Here is an 18,300-nt window from a genome sequence, read left to right as displayed (position 1 = left end):
ATGGTCACTTATTTTCCAGAAACAGCACCGAAAACACTGTAATAATACGAAATATTCCGATTGTATGCTTGGATGTTACCGCGGAGGCTGGCTGGTAAACAATGGCACGGGCGGCACATGTGAGGCTGGCTGAGGGCGCACATTGGACGCGTCTCGGACGAAAATCGGTGAGCGGGTTTTTAATCGGTATGCGCGGCAAAATTTTTGCAATTAAAGCAAGCGGTATGCGGATTAATCGCTATGTGATGCCATCGTTATGCGGGGGTCCACTGTATTAGGTATTGAGTAGTTACAATACTAACAAGTGAATATTTCACCTGCCTTGAGCAAACTATTGTCTAGAAATACAGCCTCTCCTCACTTAACGATGGAGTTCTGTTCCTAACACCACATCAGTAAACGATTTCGTTGCTAAGTGAGGAGCATACTATAATGGTAGTGGGTTTGTATCAACCATCTTGGATATTGTTTTAATGTTACCTTTGAACCATTCATAACATTTTTAGTATACAGTGGACCCTTCGTTTTCGTCGATCTCCGTTATTACCGATTTTGGTTTTGGCCAATTTTTTTCGTCAATTTTTTGGTTCCGTTTTGTCTGCGCGCTGACAAAGCCGCCTCCCACACGCATTCTCAGCCAGTGTAGCGTTCTCGCTGAGTGAACATATCCTGCCAGGTCATACGAAACATTTCATAATAATCCATTGTTTTTGCCACTTGTTTATTGTGTGTGACTGCTAAATAAGCGACCATGTCCACAAAGAAAGCTCCTAGTGCCAGTGCTTTGGTAAAGAAAGTAAGGAACACCATAGAATTGAAAAAAGAAATCCTAAGAAAATATGATAGTGGCATGTACATTGCTAAACTCAGCAGGATGTAGGGGAAGTCGCCATCAACAATCAGCTCCACTGCAGCAAAGAGAAAAGAAATCATGGAAGCTGATGTTGTGAAAGGGGTGAATGCAATAACCAAACAGAGATCCCAAACAATTGGAGAAGTGGAGAAATTGTTGTTGGTGTGGATCAGAGAGAAAGAGTTAGCAGGAGACAGTGTTGTGCAGTCCATAATTTGTTAACCCTCTGAGGGTCGACAGGCCCTCTCTGAAACTCGTTCTCAGGGTCGGCCAAATTTAAAAAAAAAAATCATTTTCTCTTATGAAAAGATAGAGAATCTTTTTCCGATCATAAAGACACCAAAAGTTTGAAATTTGATAGAAAACTTACGGAATTATGCTCTCGCAAAGTTAGTGGTCTCGGCGATGTTTACGCATCGGCGATTTTGCCCACTTTGAGCCCCATTTTCGGCCAATTTCACTGTACTAGTCGACAAAAAACATGAATATTTCGCTAGAACTCCATTTTTTCTATCGAATGGGTACAAGAAACCACCCATTTATGAAATTCAACTATCCAGTACAGTGGTCAGAATTTAGCAATTTTGCCAATTTCACACAAATTTCAAAAGATGCCAATTTCCGAATAGGGTCCAGAATAAACAAGAAAGACATTCCTGGCACTAAAATGACATTTCCTCTAGTCATTAGTCACGTCTCAAGGCCCCTCTTATATTCTTTTGCTTTCCACTTTGAATTTTTATTCTCACAAAAAATATAAGATTTACTGTTATGCAGACTACTGCATTAGTGTAAAAAATGGTATAAATATTATTGGTGCACTTGTGAAAGAATATTAGACTCACCAGTTGACGTGTATTGCACGCTTGGCACGATTTGTTTACTTTTGAAGTTTGGTAAAAATCGAACATTTCTGCTAGTTTGAGCTCAATTTCAAGGCACCTTTCATTGTAAAACCAGTCAAAATCATCTCAATTTCAGTAATATGTCTTCCATTCTATAAAATGAGACCAAGAAAACTAGAATACAACAATAAATATTTTTTTTTTTTATCATCACACTGGCCAATTCCCACCAAGGCAGGGTGGCCCGAAAAAGAAAAACTTTCACCATCATTCACTCCATCACTGTCTTGCCAGAAGGGTGCTTTACACTACAGTTTTTAAACTGCAACATTAACACCCCTCCTTCAGAGTGCAGGCACTGTACTTCCCATCTCCAGGACTCAAGTCCGGCCTGCCGGTTTCCCTGAATCCCTTCATAAATGTTACTTTGCTCACACTCCAACAGCACGTCAAGTATTAAAAACCATTTGTCTCCATTCACTCCTATCAAACGCTCACGCATGCCTGCTGGAAGTCCAAGCCCCTCGCACACAAAACCTCCTTTACCCCCTCCCTCCAACCTTTCCTAGGCCGACCCCTACCCCGCCTTCCTTCCACTACAGACTGATACACTCTTGAAGTCATTCTGTTTCGCTCCATTCTCTCTACATGTCTGAACCACCTCAACAACCCTTCCTCAGCCCACTGGACAACAGTTTTGGTAATCCCGCACCTCCTCCTAACTTCCAAACTACGAATTCTCTGCATTATATTCACACCACACATTGCCCTCAGACATGACATCTCCACTGCCTCCAGCCTTCTCCTCGCTGCAACATTCATCACCCACGCTTCACACCCATATAAGAGCGTTGGTAAAACTATACTCTCATACATTCCCCTCTTTGCCTCCAAGGACAAAGTTCTTTGTCTCCACAGACTCCTAAGTGCACCACTCACTCTTTTTCCCTCATCAATTCTATGATTCACCTCATCTTTCATAGACCCATCCGCTGACACGTCCACTCCCAAATATCTGAATACGTTCACCTCCTCCATACTCTCTCCCTCCAATCTGATATCCAATCTTTCATCACCTAATCTTTTTGTTATCCTCATAACCTTACTCTTTCCTGTATTCACCTTCAATTTTCTTCTTTTGCACACCCTACCAAATTCATCCACCAATCTCTGCAACTTCTCTTCAGAATCTCCCAAGAGCAGCTGTGACAACTCCCACTTTGTGTGTGATTCTTTATCTTTTAACTCCACGCCTCTTGCCAAGACCCTTGCATTTACTTCTCTTACAACCCCATCTATAAATATATTAAACAACCACGGTGACATCACACATCCTTGTCTAAGGCCTACTTTTACTGGGAAAAAATTTCCCTCTTTCCTACATACTCTAACTTGAGCCTCACTATCCTCGTAAAAACTCTTCACTGCTTTCAGTAACCTACCTCCTACACCATACACTTGCAACATCTGCCACATTGCCCCCCTATCCACCCTGTCATACGCCTTTTCCAAATCCATAAATGCCACAAAGACCTCTTTAGCCTTATCCAAATACTGTTCACTTACATGTTTCACTGTAAACACCTGGTCCACACACCCCCTACCTTTCCTAAAGCCTCCTTGTTCATCTGCTATCCTATTCTCCGTCTTACTCTTAATTCTTTCAATTATAACTCTACCATACACTTTACCAGGTATACTCAACAGACTTATCCCCCTATAATTTTTGCACTCTCTTTTATCCCCCTTGCCTTTATACAAAGGAACTATGCATGCTCTCTGCCAATCCCTAGGTACCTTATCCTCTTCCATACAGCGGCAGCAGCAGCAACGGTATCCTACCAGCTCTTCTTTCTCAAAAAAAACATCGCTCAACAAAACTTGTGATGGCCTAAGTGAAAGTTCAACTACATGAACCCACGTAGACCACAACATGACCCAAGAATACTAAGAATGTAACCCAAATCTTGACAAAATTAGAAGATCTAAGGAAGCAGCCCTGCTAACCCAAACACTGCCTCCGCTGCCAGACAATCACTTAACCCAAGCTCCGAGAAAACAAGCCTTCTCCTCCATTGCTACACAGTATCTACTTCAGTGATACTATGAAAGGATATCGCAGAAGAAACAACACCAGTAATAAAAGAATAACAGCAAGGACCCTAGAACTCAACTTGTCTACCCAGCAGGACACCAGTGTATCATCAACCCCCCTCACCGCCGCCACCCAAGGAACAACAACAACAACAACAAACATGGCTGACTCCCCCTCCAACTCCACTCCCTTCAAAGGATTCACCCATGATAACTCAGGTATGATTATTCCTGACAATATCAAGGACTACATCGTTGCTCTAGAAAATGAAATCAAAGATATCAAAGCAACACTCGAGCGACGAGAATCCAAGATAACCAACCTCGAGAATAAGATCCAAAACCTTGAAGAGAAGATTACATCGGGAAGTGTTGACACAGAAAATACTCTAAAAGCAGCTATAGCCAGTCACACTGAGCAAATAACAACAATAAATATGAAGGTTGAAGAAGCAATCAAGGACTGGAATCAGAACATGCACACTCGACTAAATGAATACCTTGATTTCCAAGACGACAAAACTGAACAAGATAAGTTGTCTGATGCAGTAATAATAAACAGTCCACACATTCCTAGTGACATAACACAAGCTCAGTGCAAAGAAACTGCTATCAGGATAATACAGAACCACGTACAAGTCATCGTGCAAAACAATGAAATCAAAGAAACACGTTTGCTAGGAAAACCAGGAAGTAAACACAGTATAATGATCAGACTTCATTCATACGATAAAAGAAAGGACCTAATTAAATCAGCAATTACAATGAAAAATGGAGTGTACATAAATGAGTGTCTAACAAAAAAACGTCAAAACCTTCTGTTCAGGCTGAGAAAACTTAAACAGGAAAACAAAATACATCAGTGTTTCACGCGAGATGGGAAAATACTAGTAAGGAAAACATCAACAGGACAACAATATACCATCTCAAACGAACACGATTTCTCTACCTTCCTTAGAAAAGCTGACATTTCTTTAACAGATTAGATAAGTGCCCTTAATACATATATACGTGTGGTGCATATAGTGTACGTTACTATTATATTGTACATTATTATTTTTATTATTTTTCATCACTAGCTAATGAAATACCTCCAATACTCTATACTTCTTTCTTACTGCTATTAATTGCTCATAATTTTAAATTACAAGTCAAATCTTACTCCAAATTAATAATATTCATTATTCTTACCTGTCCATTTAATTTTGTTTATCACTAATTGTTTTTTTAGTCACTTTTCATTGTGTATGCAATTAGTGTATATTCCAATTACTTTTTTGCAAGTACCAAAACTATCTTTTGCTAGCTAGTACCAACTACCTCATTTTTTTTTTTTTTTTGTTTACTTTTATTGTGCAATAAACTGCTCAATTTATTTAATATTACAAATCAGATCTTACTCCTAAACCAATATTATTTCATAGTGACCACCTGTCCATTTAACTTTGTTTACCATTACTTAATTTTAGTCCCTTAAATATTTTCTCCTTTATTTTAGCTTTATATAACTACCCTAGTTTATATATTCACAATTGTTAAAATAATCAAGGTGCTATTCTCAGGTGCTAAAGTAGAATAAGTTCACAATTTTGCCATTATATTCCAAAGCTCATTTATTTGATTACCACTTTATTGGTCACCACAACTTATATTAGTCCCTTTTATATTATTATTTTATACTTTAATTCTAACTTTAAAGAATTACCTTTATAGTACTACCTACTATCCTATTCCCAAGCTCCATTATTTTATCATCACTTTATTTGTATTAGTCCCTTTTTTATAGCTCATTATTTTACATTTGTTAAATAATTCAGGTGCTATTTTTTAGCTTAAGACTATTTACTTTGTTTTATACTTAATTCTAACTATAGATTCACTACAAATCTTATGATTACAAGCATTGATCCTGATACCAACCTCTTATTTAATGACTTAAATGAATCAAACAGTTACTGTAATTACTACACTGCAGAACAATCAAAGGCACTTCTCAGTGCCAACAACAACATAACTATCTTTAACTACAATATCAGATCTTTAAGCAAGCATTACGATGACCTCATAGCATTACTAAATTCCTTACATGCCAATATGTCCATCATTACACTAACTGAAACCTGGCTAAAGCCTGATAGTACAGATGTCTATGCCATTCCTGGTTACACAGCCATACACAACTGTAGGCCAGACCAACAAGGGGGTGGCACAGCCATATACTACTCAGACCAACTAGAATGTATCACTAATACTTGCACAAGGGATGAACATGGGGAATATATAATAGCCAAATTCAAATCCAAATACCTACAAAAACCTCTCACATTGATAAACATCTACAGAGTTCCACAGTCAAACATTAGCCAATTTAGTCAAAACCTAGGAAGTATGATAACTGATGCACGCTTGAACAAAGATCACTTACTACTCTCAGGTGACTTCAATATAAATCTCCTGCAAGACCAGGACCCACACGTTACTGAATTCACAAACACAATGAGTAACTGTATGTTGCTACCAACAGTAACAAAACCTACAAGAGTTACAGAGACTAGTGTTTCCCTACTTGACCATATCTGGACCAACACCATATCCCCTTTAAAATCAGGCATAATTACAGATAATACCACAGACCACTACCCTACTTTTCTCATAACAACTCTTGGTAAATTACCCCAAGACACTACTAAAGTCACCTTCAGACTTCACAATGAGGCAGCCATTAATAACTTCACAACAGCAGTAGCAAACATTGACTGGCACACTGAGCTAGAAATCTATACAGATATTGACGAATGTATTAATAATTTTCTAAAAAAGACCCAATACCTCTATAACAAGCACTGCCCTAAAAAAACTAAACAGATGACAGCTAAGAGACTGAACAGTCCCTGGTTAACACCCAGCATTCTCAAATCCATAAATACAAAACACCAATATGAAAAACAGTACAGAATGGGTCACATAACCAGAGACCAAACAAAACGTTACTCGTCAATCCTAACCAGCCTGATAAGAAGGGCAAAAAAATTGTATTATGAGAACAGATTATCCAACTTACGAGGTGATATAAAAAAGACCTGGAAAACCCTATCAGAAATTCTAGGAACAAAAAAGTTATCACGAAATAGCGAAATAAAATTAGCAAAATCAGATGAACCCCAACTCCCACCAACAGAAACAGCAAATAGACTCAATGGCTTCTTCTCCACTATAGGACAAAACCTTGCCAATAAAATCCCAAGCTCAGATACCCCACCAAATGACTACCTCACCGGCAACTACCCGAACACACTGTTCCTAGCTCCGACTAACCCATACGAAGTCTCCCTTATTATCAACACACTAAAAAACAAGGCAGGAGATTTAAATACCTTACCACCCTTTATATACAAAAAAGTGTCACAAGTGCTATCACCAATCATTGCAACACTCTTTAACAAATCCATTGAATCCTCCACCTTCCCTACAGTACTCAAAATAGCAAGGGTCACCCCGATCCACAAAGGAGGAGACCAAACAGAGTTGAATAACTATAGGCCAATATCCAACTTACACCCTCTCTCAAAAATCTTCGAAAAATTAATTCATAAACGAATCTACTCCTACCTTATCTCCCAAAACATACTCAACCCCTGCCAATTTGGATTCAGGCCAAATAAAAATACTAATGATGCTATTATACACATGCTAGAACATATATACACTGCAATAGAGAAAAAAGAAGTCCCACTGGGGATCTTCATTGACTTACGTAAAGCTTTTGATACAGTTAACCATGACTTGCTCCACGTAAAATTGTCACACTATGGTATAAGAGGGCACTCCCTCAACTACCTCAACTCATACCTCAGCAACAGAAGCCAAAATGTGTATGCAAATGGGGCAAACTCTTCTGCACAACCAATTACAGTTGGTGTCCCACAGGGAAGTGTCCTTGGCCCTCTTCTCTTTCTCCTATACATAAATGACCTACCAAATGCTTCGCAATTACTCAAACCCACACTATTTGCAGATGACACTACATACGTCTTCTCCCACCCGAGCCCAGTCACGCTAGCCAATACTGTAAATACCGAATTACAGAAAATATCTACCTGGATGAGGACTAACAAACTTACACTAAACATTGACAAAACCTACTTCATTCAGTTTGGTAACAGAGCTACAGATGTCCCTCTTAACATAATGATAAACGGATCACCTATCACAAAGCTAACAGAGGGAAAATTCTTAGGAATCCACCTTGATAATAGACTCAAATTTCATACACATATACAACAAATTTCTAAGAAAATTTCCAAGACTGTAGGCATACTATCGAAGATACGGTACTATGTTCCACAGTCAGCCCTCCTGGCCCTATATCACTCTCTTATTTACCCCTATCTCATCTATGGAATTTGTGCATAGGGCTCAACAACAAGTAACCATCTCAGACCACTAATTACCCAACAAAAGGCTGCAGTTAGAATGATAACAAATTCTCACTATAGGCAGCACACTCCACCAATATTCAATACACTAAACCTACTCACCATACAAAACATCCATACTTATTACTGCACCTATTACATACATAGAACACTTTTTTATTTTTATTATTATCACACCGGCCGATTCCCACCAAGGCAGGGTGGCCCGAAAAAGAAAAACTTTCACCATCATTCACTCCATCACTGTCTTGCCAGAAGGGTGCTTTACACTACAGTTTTTAAACTGCAACATTAACACCCCTCCTTCAGAGTGCAGGCACTGTACTTCCCATCTCCAGGACTCAAGTCCGGCCTGCCGGTTTCCCTGAATCCCTTCATAAATGTTACTTTGCTCACACTCCAACAGCACGTCAAGTATTAAAAACCATTTGTCTCCATTCACTCCTATCAAACACGCTCACGCATGCCTGCTGGAAGTCCAAGCCCCTCGCACACAAAACCTCCTTTACCCCCTCCCTCCAACCCTTCCTAGGCCGACCCCTACCCCGCCTTCCTTCCACTACAGACTGATACACTCTTGAAGTCATTCTGTTTCGCTCCATTCTCTCTACATGTCCGAACCACCTCAACAACCCTTCCTCAGCCCTCTGGACAACAGTTTTGGTAATCCCGCACCTCCTCCTAACTTCCAAACTACGAATTCTCTGCATTATATTCACACCACACATTGCCCTCAGACATGACATCTCCACTGCCTCCAGCCTTCTCCTCGCTGCAACATTCATCACCCACGCTTCACACCCATATAAGAGCGTTGGTAAAACTATACTCTCATACATTCCCCTCTTTGCCTCCAAGGACAAAGTTCTTTGTCTCCACAGACTCCTAAGTGCACCACTCACTCTTTTTCCCTCATCAATTCTATGATTCACCTCATCTTTCATAGACCCATCCGCTGACACGTCCACTCCCAAATATCTGAATACGTTCACCTCCTCCATACTCTCTCCCTCCAATCTGATATTCAATCTTTCATCACCTAATCTTTTTGTTATCCTCATAACCTTACTCTTTCCTGTATTCACCTTTAATTTTCTTCTTTTGCACACCCTACCAAATTCATCCACCAATCTCTGCAACTTCTCTTCAGAATCTCCCAAGAGCACAGTGTCATCGGCAAAGAGCAGCTGTGACAACTCCCACTTTGTGTGTGATTCTTTATCTTTTAACTCCACGCCTCTTGCCAAGACCCTCGCATTTACTTCTCTTACAACCCCATCTATAAATATATTAAACAACCACGGTGACATCACACATCCTTGTCTAAGGCCTACTTTTACTGGGAAAAAATTTCCCTCTTTCCTACATACTCTAACTTGAGCCTCACTATCCTCGTAAAAACTCTTCACTGCTTTCAGTAACCTACCTCCTACACCATACACTTGCAACATCTGCCACATTGCCCCCCTATCCACCCTGTCATACGCCTTTTCCAAATCCATAAATGCCACAAAGACCTCTTTAGCCTTATCTAAATACTGTTCACTTATATGTTTCACTGTAAACACCTGGTCCACACACCCCCTACCTTTCCTAAAGCCTCCTTGTTCATAGAACACTTAACTCTGATATTAACCCTCCCCTCAAACATCTCCTTGCCAACCTCAACAGAACACATGACCATAACACAAGGCACAGATCACTCTTTGATGTTCCTCGTGTCCATCTCACACTATGCAAAAACTCAATGCACATAAAAGGCCCTAAAATCTGGAATTCATTACCTGTAAATATAAAAGAAACACTACCTGTTTATAAATTCAAGTCTCTTCTCAAAGATCACTTACTCACCCAAAACCAAATAAATACTGAATAACTGAACCTTATAAATTGTATATCTTAAATGTTTCTCACAATTATATCACATAAATGTTAAACCTAAAACCCAATCTAACTTTATTATTTTTTAAATTCACTACCTAACAGAATACTCCATTCTACTGAATCTACAACAATGCATACAACCATATGACCTGTCTTTGTAATACTCACTTGTGCTTTATAGTAATCTGTTTACATTAAAGTTTTATCACTGATTTCATCATTGCTTAGTTAATCTTAAGTTAATTTTAAGCCAGCCCGTAATGCTATGCATAGTGTAAGTGGCTTTGGCATGCTGCTCTTATCTGTATTTTTTGTACCTCTGTATGTGTGCTCAAATTTTAAATAAATAAATAAATAAATAAATTGCACCAACCACTCCAAAACTATATTCCCACCTGCTTTTAACATTTCTATCTTTATCCCTTCAATCCCGGCTGCCTTACCCCCTTTCATTTTACCTACTGCCTCACGAACTTCCCCCACACTCACAACTGGCTCTTCCTCACTCCTACAAGATGTTATTCCTCCTTGCCCTATACACGAAATCACAGCTTCCCTATCTTCATCAACATTTAACAATTCCTCAAAATATTCCCTCCATCTTCCCAATACCTCTAACTCTCCATTTAATAACTCTCCTCTCCTATTTTTAACTGACAAATCCATTTGTTCTCTAGGCTTTCTTAACTTGTTAATCTCACTCCAAAACTTTTTCTTATTTTCAACAAAATTTGTTGATAACATCTCACCCACTCTCTCATTTGCTCTCTTTTTACATTGCTTCACCACTCTCTTAACCTCTCTCTTTTTCTCCATATACTCTTCCCTCCTTGCATCACTTCTACTTTGTAAAAACTTCTCATATGCTAACTTTATCTCCCTTACTACTCTCTTTACATCATCATTCCACCAATCGCTCCTCTTCCCTCCTGCACCCACTTTCCTGTAACCACAAACTTCTGCTGAACACTCTAACACTACATTTTTAAACCTACCCCATACCTCTTCGACCCCATTGCCTATGCTCTCATTAGCCCATCTATCCTCCAATAGCTGTTTATATCTTACCCTAACTGCCTCCTCTTTTAGTTTATAAACCTTCACCTCTCTCTTCCCTGATGCTTCTATTCTCCTTGTATCCCATCTACCTTTTTCTCTCAGTGTAGCTACAACTAGAAAGTGATCTGATATATCTGTGGCCCCTCTATAAACATGTACATCCTGAAGTCTACTCAACAGTCTTTTATCTACCAATACATAATCCAACAAACTACTGTCATTTCACCCTACATCATATCTTGTATACTTATTTATCCTCTTTTTCTTAAAATATGTATTACCTATAACTAAACCCCTTTCTATACAAAGTTCAATCAAAGGGCTCCCATTATCATTTACACCTGGCACCCCAAACTTACCTACCACACCCTCTCTAAAAGTTTCTCCTACTTTAGCATTCAGGTCCCCTACCACAATTACTCTCTCACTTGGTTCAAAGGCTCCTATACATTCACTTAACATCTCCCAAAATCTCTCTCTCCTCTGCATTCCTCTCTTCTCCAGGTGCATACACGCTTATTATGACCCACTTTTCGCATCCAACCTTTACTTTAATCCACATAATTCTTGAATTTACACATTCATATTCTCTTTTCTCCTTCCATAACTGATCATTTAACATTACTGCTACCCCTTCCTTTGCTCTAACTCTCTCAGATACTCCAGATTTAATCCCATTTATTTCCCCCCACTGAAACTCTCCTACCCCCTTCAGCTTTGTTTTGCTTAGGGCCAGGACATCCAACTTCTTTTCATTCATAACATCAGCAATCATCTGTTTCTTGTCATCCGCACTACATCCACGCACATTTAAGCATCCCAGTTTTATAAAGTTTTTCTTCTTCTCTTTTTTAGTAAACGTCTACAGGAGAAGGGGTTACTAGCCCATTGCTCCCGGCATTTTAGTCGCCTCATACGACACGCATGGCTTACGGAGGAAAGATTCTTTTCCACTTCCCCATGGACAATAGAAGAAATAAAGAAGAACAAGAGCTATTTAGAAAAAGGAGAAAAACCTAGATGTATGTATATACATATGCATGTGCGTGTCTGTGAAGTGTGACCAAAGTGTAAGTAGGAGTAGCAAGATATCCCAATAAATACCATACAAAAATACACTGCAAAGTCGCTGATTTAGTCCAAAAAAATGGTCAAAGTTTTTTTTTTCTCATTATGCACTGTGTGCTGCAGGATTTTTTTTAGACTGTGCACACTGACCACACAGACCCATTCTTTCATATGAAGGCCTACCAGCTTTCTCCCACTAGATTTGAGGCCGCTAGAATTTATGCGTACTAGTACATCAAAAACCCCTACGCGTAAGACGTACTAGTACGACCAAAACCCTCAAAGGGTTAAAAGGCAAGGCAGTTGCATGACGAACTCATAAAGAAACTGCCTGAAACAAGGGCTGATGTAGATGAATTTAAGGCCAGCAAAGGCTGGTTCGAAAAATTCAAGAAGCGAAGTAGCATACACAGTATTGTAAGGCATGGTGAGGGTGCCAGTTCAGAGAAACAAGCAGCTGAAACATTTGTGTTGGAATTCAAATGTTATGTAGAGGCTGAAAATTTTCAACCCCAACAAGTGTTCAATTGTGATGAAACAAGCCTGCTTTGGAAGAAAATACCAAAGAGGACCTACATTATGCAGGAAGAAAAGACACTCCCAAGACACAAGCCTATTAAAGACAGGCTAACTCTCTTGTGGGGATTTCAAAGTGAAACCTTTGCTGGTGTATCACTCTGAAAATCCCAGTGTGCTCAAGAAAAACAGTGTTGTCAAGAGTAAATTGTTTGTGATGTGGAAGGCTAACAGTAGAGCATGGGTCACTAGGGAAATTTTCCTGGAATGGTTCAACGAAGTATTTGGCCCGAGTGTAAAATACCTCCTGGATAATAAATCGCCACGCCAGTGCCTCCTGTTAATGGACAATGCTCCTGCTCATCCTCCAGACTTGGAAGACCAATTGTCTAAGGAATTCAGTTTTGTAACAGTCAAGTTCTTGCCTCCTAACACCACTCCTCTCGTCCAACCCATGGAACAATAGATCATTGCAAACTTCAAAAAACTATACATCAAAGCAATGTTTCAAAGGTGTTTTGACATAACCTTGGACTCTGAATTGACCCTAAGAGAGTTCTGGAAGAATCATTTCAATATCTTCCACTGCATAGGCCTTATAGATAAGGCTTGGCAGGGACTTCTTCTAGGACGATGAACTCTGCTTGGGGAAAATTGTGGCCATATTGTGTCCAAAAGAAGGATTTTGAAGGGCTTGAGGCTGACCCTGTCGACCCTACACCTGTTGTGCAATCAATTGTGGCATTGGGGAATTCCATGGGGCTGGATGTGAGTGGCAACATGTGGAAGAGTTGGTGAATGACCACAATGAAGAGTTAACCACTGATGAGCTGCAAGAGCTTCCTTCATCTGCAACAGCAACAGAACACAGTTGAGGAACTTGCTTCAGAGGAGGAGGAAGAAATGTAGAAGAAGGTGCCTTCTTTAAAGATTAAGGAGATTTGTGAAATGTGGACTAAAGTGCATTCATTTGTGGAAGAACTTCACCCTGAGAAAGCTGTTGCAATCCATGCTGGCGACTTTTACAATGACAATGCCATGTCCCATTATAGGCAAATCTTCAAGACATGCCAGAAACAGAGCATTCTGGACAAATATTTTGTGTGACAGGGGTCCAATGACTCTCAAGCTGATCCTAGTGGCATTAAAAAACAAAGGAGGGAAGTGTCCCCAGATAAGGACTTGGTACCGAGAGTCCTTTTGGAGGGGGATTCCCCTTCCAAAGAATAACTTCTCTTCCCTCTCCCCTCATCCCTGTCTTCCTTCCAGCTATAAAAGCCTTCAATAAAGGTAAGTGTCATGTGTAATGTTCATTCTTTTGTGCATGTAAATCTATCTTTAAGGTAAAAATAAATTTTTTTGTTGATACTTCTGGGTGTCTGGAACGGATTAATTCCATTTACATTATTCCTTATGGGGAAGATGGTTTCGGTTTTGGCCGATTTCAGTTTTGGCTGATGGCTCTGGAACGGATTAAAAACAAAAACCGAGGGTCCACTATATTTTTAAATGTTTATACATTAGTGTCTGTATATTGTAATAACATAATAGAGGAAATCAGCTATAATATACATTATTTAGAAACACACACTGGTCAGAGAGCCCGTTGTAAGTCAGAGTCGTCAGTAAACGGGCACGTCACTAAGCAAGAAGAGGCTGTTTATACAAAGTACTTACAGGCCCCAGCAATGTTTTAGAGATGCTGGAGTACTATATGAAACTCCTTGAAGCATAGTGTAAGACAAGTGTCACTCTAGTACTGACAGTGCAAAACTCTAATATTGATGATCGTGCACTGCTCCAGTGAACCTTGGGTTTATTTGCTCTTACTGTTCCACAAACATGTCTGTCTGTCTGTCTAATTCTGTCTCTGTTTAACTCTCTCTGCTTAACTGTCCTTCTCTCTGCCTGTATGCCCATCTTCCTGTCTCTCTGCTTGTCTTTCTGTCTCAGAGCCACTCGTGAACAAACAGGTATGACACAGGATGCAGAATTGTTACGTCTGATTCCTGAACAAATGAAAATGCATATTACTTGACAGTATAGTATCCTGAATTTTTTAGGTTATCCTAGGCAATTTACACTATGTATGATAACTGTACTTATGTGGGTGCCTGTGAGATACACAGACAGATACAGACAGAAATAAAGACAACCAAAATCAATCAGCCACCCAGCCAGTCAGCCAAACACGTATTACATGCTCCAGAATCATTTCTCTTTACTTGGGGTAATGGTTATAGGACATTCTGGCAGAATGACACTACCAGTGGTATCAAAATTTAAAGGATGTGGCACAATGTTACACATGGGTTATTATCAAGGTTTTTAATAGTTCCTCAACCACTTGTGACCATATCCATCTCAAAGTCACTAAAGTTGGGGTCAACATCACTTTCCTCTTAAAAAGGGAGTGTTAATACAACATGGCATCAGTCAATCTTTGGTGTTTGCCAAGCTGTTTGCTCAATTGAGCTGGTGCTCCCACAAGGTACTAAGTGGGACAAGATTTTTTTAATACTGAGTACACCGAGTGTTAAGACCTATTCTATACTAACCAGGCATCTCGGGCCAATCATGCAAAATTTGGAGACAGGAAAACTAAAATACTGATCTACATTTCGAGTGCAAGCAGTAAGAATGTAGATCTACGTTTGGACAGTTAAAGGGTTAAACCAAAAACATGGTCGCAGTTTTTTCTCATTATGCACTGCGTGCTGCAGGATTTTTTATATGGTGCAAAATTACTGCACAGACCCATTCTCTCATATCTAGGCCCTAATTTACTGTTCACAGCTTATCTGAGTGAGCCAAGTTCATGGCGTTGTATGACAGGACTGACACTGGCTTCAAAGCACCAATGGGACCAACCCTGAAAGGTTTAAAAAACCAACGTGAATCAATGAACAATAATCTACAAAATGAAAGCAAAATGGAGAATGCAGACAAATTTTTCATTACCTTTGAAGGCAACAAAGATCACATAACTGACATAAGTACTCATCTCATAGAAATAAAAAGAAATAGAAAACATGCCCATGCATACATCAACTGGATGAGCACTCAAGTATCTTTTAGAGAAGGCTTAGCTCTAGGTAAAATTCCAGACACAGCTCCTTTGCATAAAAAAGGGGAAGTAGAGTGCTAGCCAAAAATTACATTCCAGTAGTCCTAACATCACATATCATAAGTTTTGGAAAGCATTTTATAGAACAGCACAACTTGCGCAACCTACTCCAGCATGGATTTAGAGTGGGAAAATCATGTTTGTCACACAACTAAACCATTAGGACAGAATTGTGGAAGCACTGGAAGAAAAACTAAAATGCAGATAAATACATAGATTTCATAAGGGCATTTGATAAATGTGATCATGAGGCAATAGGCATAATGCGGAAAGTAGCCAAATAGGTATTAAACTTTCTGACAAATAGACAACAAAGAGGTAGTAGTAAACAGCAAAATGAAGCATTAGCAAAGTATAAAGCTCAGTGCCCCAAGGAATAGTCCTGACACCTTCACAGCCTCTTATAGAAGATAAAAACAATCACTAGTTTCGAATCATTATTTGCGAGTGATACCAAAATAAGCATGAAAATCACCTTGAAAAAAAGACATACAAAATCACATGATAATATAAGCAGAATCTTCCAGTGAGCAATCGAGAGAATATTGTGAATTTCAATGGTGACAAGTCCAACTGGTCATATATAGAAAGCATGAAGAACTCAAAAGGGTCACTATACACAAAACACAACATCACCAAAGGAATTATGGGAAGGACCTGAATGTAATAATGTCTGCTTACTATTCTTTTAAGGAATATAATAAAGCAAATGTCACAAAAGTCAGGAAAATGACAGGTTAGATTGTGAGAACTTTTAAAAGGACAATAGTGCTAATGATGACACCATTCAAATCACTTGTGCCCTCTCACTTAAGAGTACTGTTCAGCTCTGACACTTCCGTTCTGGACAGGAAAGGTATCAGAGCAGAAACAGATGCACAGCTCATTTGCAGGAAGCACAAAGCATTACAGGGAACACCTTGAAGCCCTATCTATCTATTTGCTGGAGCAGAGGAGAGAGATACATGATAATATATACATGGAAGGTACTTGAGGGCCTAAGCCCAAATCTACACATTGCCACAAAAATATACATGAGAAAGCGAGAGGCAAGAAAATGGAAAACAAACCCAGTGAAAAGCAGAAACATTATGGGCACAATAAGAGAACAATGTATCAACAACCAATGACTCAGACTACTTAACATCCCTGTCCCACTCTCCTATACATACTGGCTCTCTCACTGCTGTGTGTTAATGTGACCTGTAAATGGTTCAAGTCAGACTGAAACATCATCATAAGCTTTTCTCTCGTATGTGCAGGTTATTTATGCATCAGAAACACTGCTAGAACAACTGTATAAGTCATCAAGAGAAAACTCAACAAGTACCTCTGCCAAGTGCCAGATCAACCAGGCTGTGATGGATGTGTGTGCCAGCAGGCCACTAATAGCAAAAACCTGGTTGATCAGGTAAGCACCAGACACTTCTGGCCCAGGCCCAAGCCATGGGAGTAGGAAACCTCTCAAAACCCACCAAAGGCATATCAAAGGTATCAGCAAACACAGACTGGGCATGTGTGGCAATTTACTTATGTTAAAGAATTTGTTTAATCATTACTTGATTGAACTGTTCAAAGATTTAACTACATCAAATGTGGGACTTTCTTTTTTTTAGTCAATAATGACATTCTTGTTCTTTCATTCTACACTGTTTAGTGTTACAATAAAAGAGTAGGCAAAAATATCTTTTGCTTCTAGATTTTTGAAGGTAAAAAAATAAAGCAATTAGGGATCCACCATTTTTTAATTATGCATACACACATATTATAAAGTCCAGTTCTTTGCACTTACTCCAAAATGCCTCCAGCAATCTGATTCCTCTGAAATATGATCAGTCTAGTGAAAAATATAAAGGCGAGAAGGCCAGAAGAGGTACAGACAACTACGTATGCCTCTTTTAGCCTTCAGAAAGTTGTTTCTAGAAGCAATTCATACAAATCTAGGTCAACTTACCCTGAGCAGTAGAGGTGTGTTGTCTGGGGCTAACTCCAAAAGACGTTGGCAGGCTCGAGGAGTCCAATGATGTCCACTGTGTGGCGGAACATTGTACAGGCGACACCGCAAAGCCTAACAAAAACAGATGGTGTAAATGCTGGAGCATTTACTTGAAATTTTGAATACAATGTCAAACCATGGAATATATATAATATATATAAAGTAGGCTTTAGACAGGGATGTGTAATGTCACCATGGTTATTTAATATATTCACTGATGGGGTTCTCAAAGAAGTAAATGCTAGGGTGTTGGGGAGAGGGGTGGAATTAAATTATGGGAAAACAAATACAAAATGGGACTTGATGCAGTTACTTTCTGCTGATGATTCTGTGCTTATGGGTGATTCTAAAGAAAAGTTGCAAAGGTTAGTGGACGAGATTGGGAGGGTGTGTAAAGGGAGAAAGTTGAAAGTGAACATAGA

General features: G+C 39.4%; 1 protein-coding gene across 9 annotated transcripts in view; it reads right to left on the bottom strand.

Moving 5' to 3' along the window:
- LOC128696749 (tudor domain-containing protein 7B) overlaps nucleotides 1-18,300 on the bottom strand; it is a 462,427-nt gene that overhangs the window by 92,295 nt on the left and 351,832 nt on the right. For all 9 annotated transcript variants that reach the window (XR_011393213.1, XR_011393212.1, XM_070094599.1 and 6 more), the window contains one exon: nucleotides 17,837-17,950. Coding sequence is in view for 7 of the 9 variants with exons in the window: in XM_070094599.1 (XP_069950700.1) it covers nucleotides 17,837-17,950 (114 nt within the window). In the remaining 2 variants the exon portion in view is untranslated. The remainder of the gene's footprint in view (nucleotides 1-17,836; nucleotides 17,951-18,300) is intronic.

The sequence above is a fragment of the Cherax quadricarinatus genome, chromosome 46, assembly GCF_038502225.1.
Source record: "Cherax quadricarinatus isolate ZL_2023a chromosome 46, ASM3850222v1, whole genome shotgun sequence".
NCBI lineage: Eukaryota > Metazoa > Arthropoda > Malacostraca > Decapoda > Parastacidae > Cherax > Cherax quadricarinatus.
This window is presented reverse-complemented; position numbering and strand designations above follow the sequence as displayed.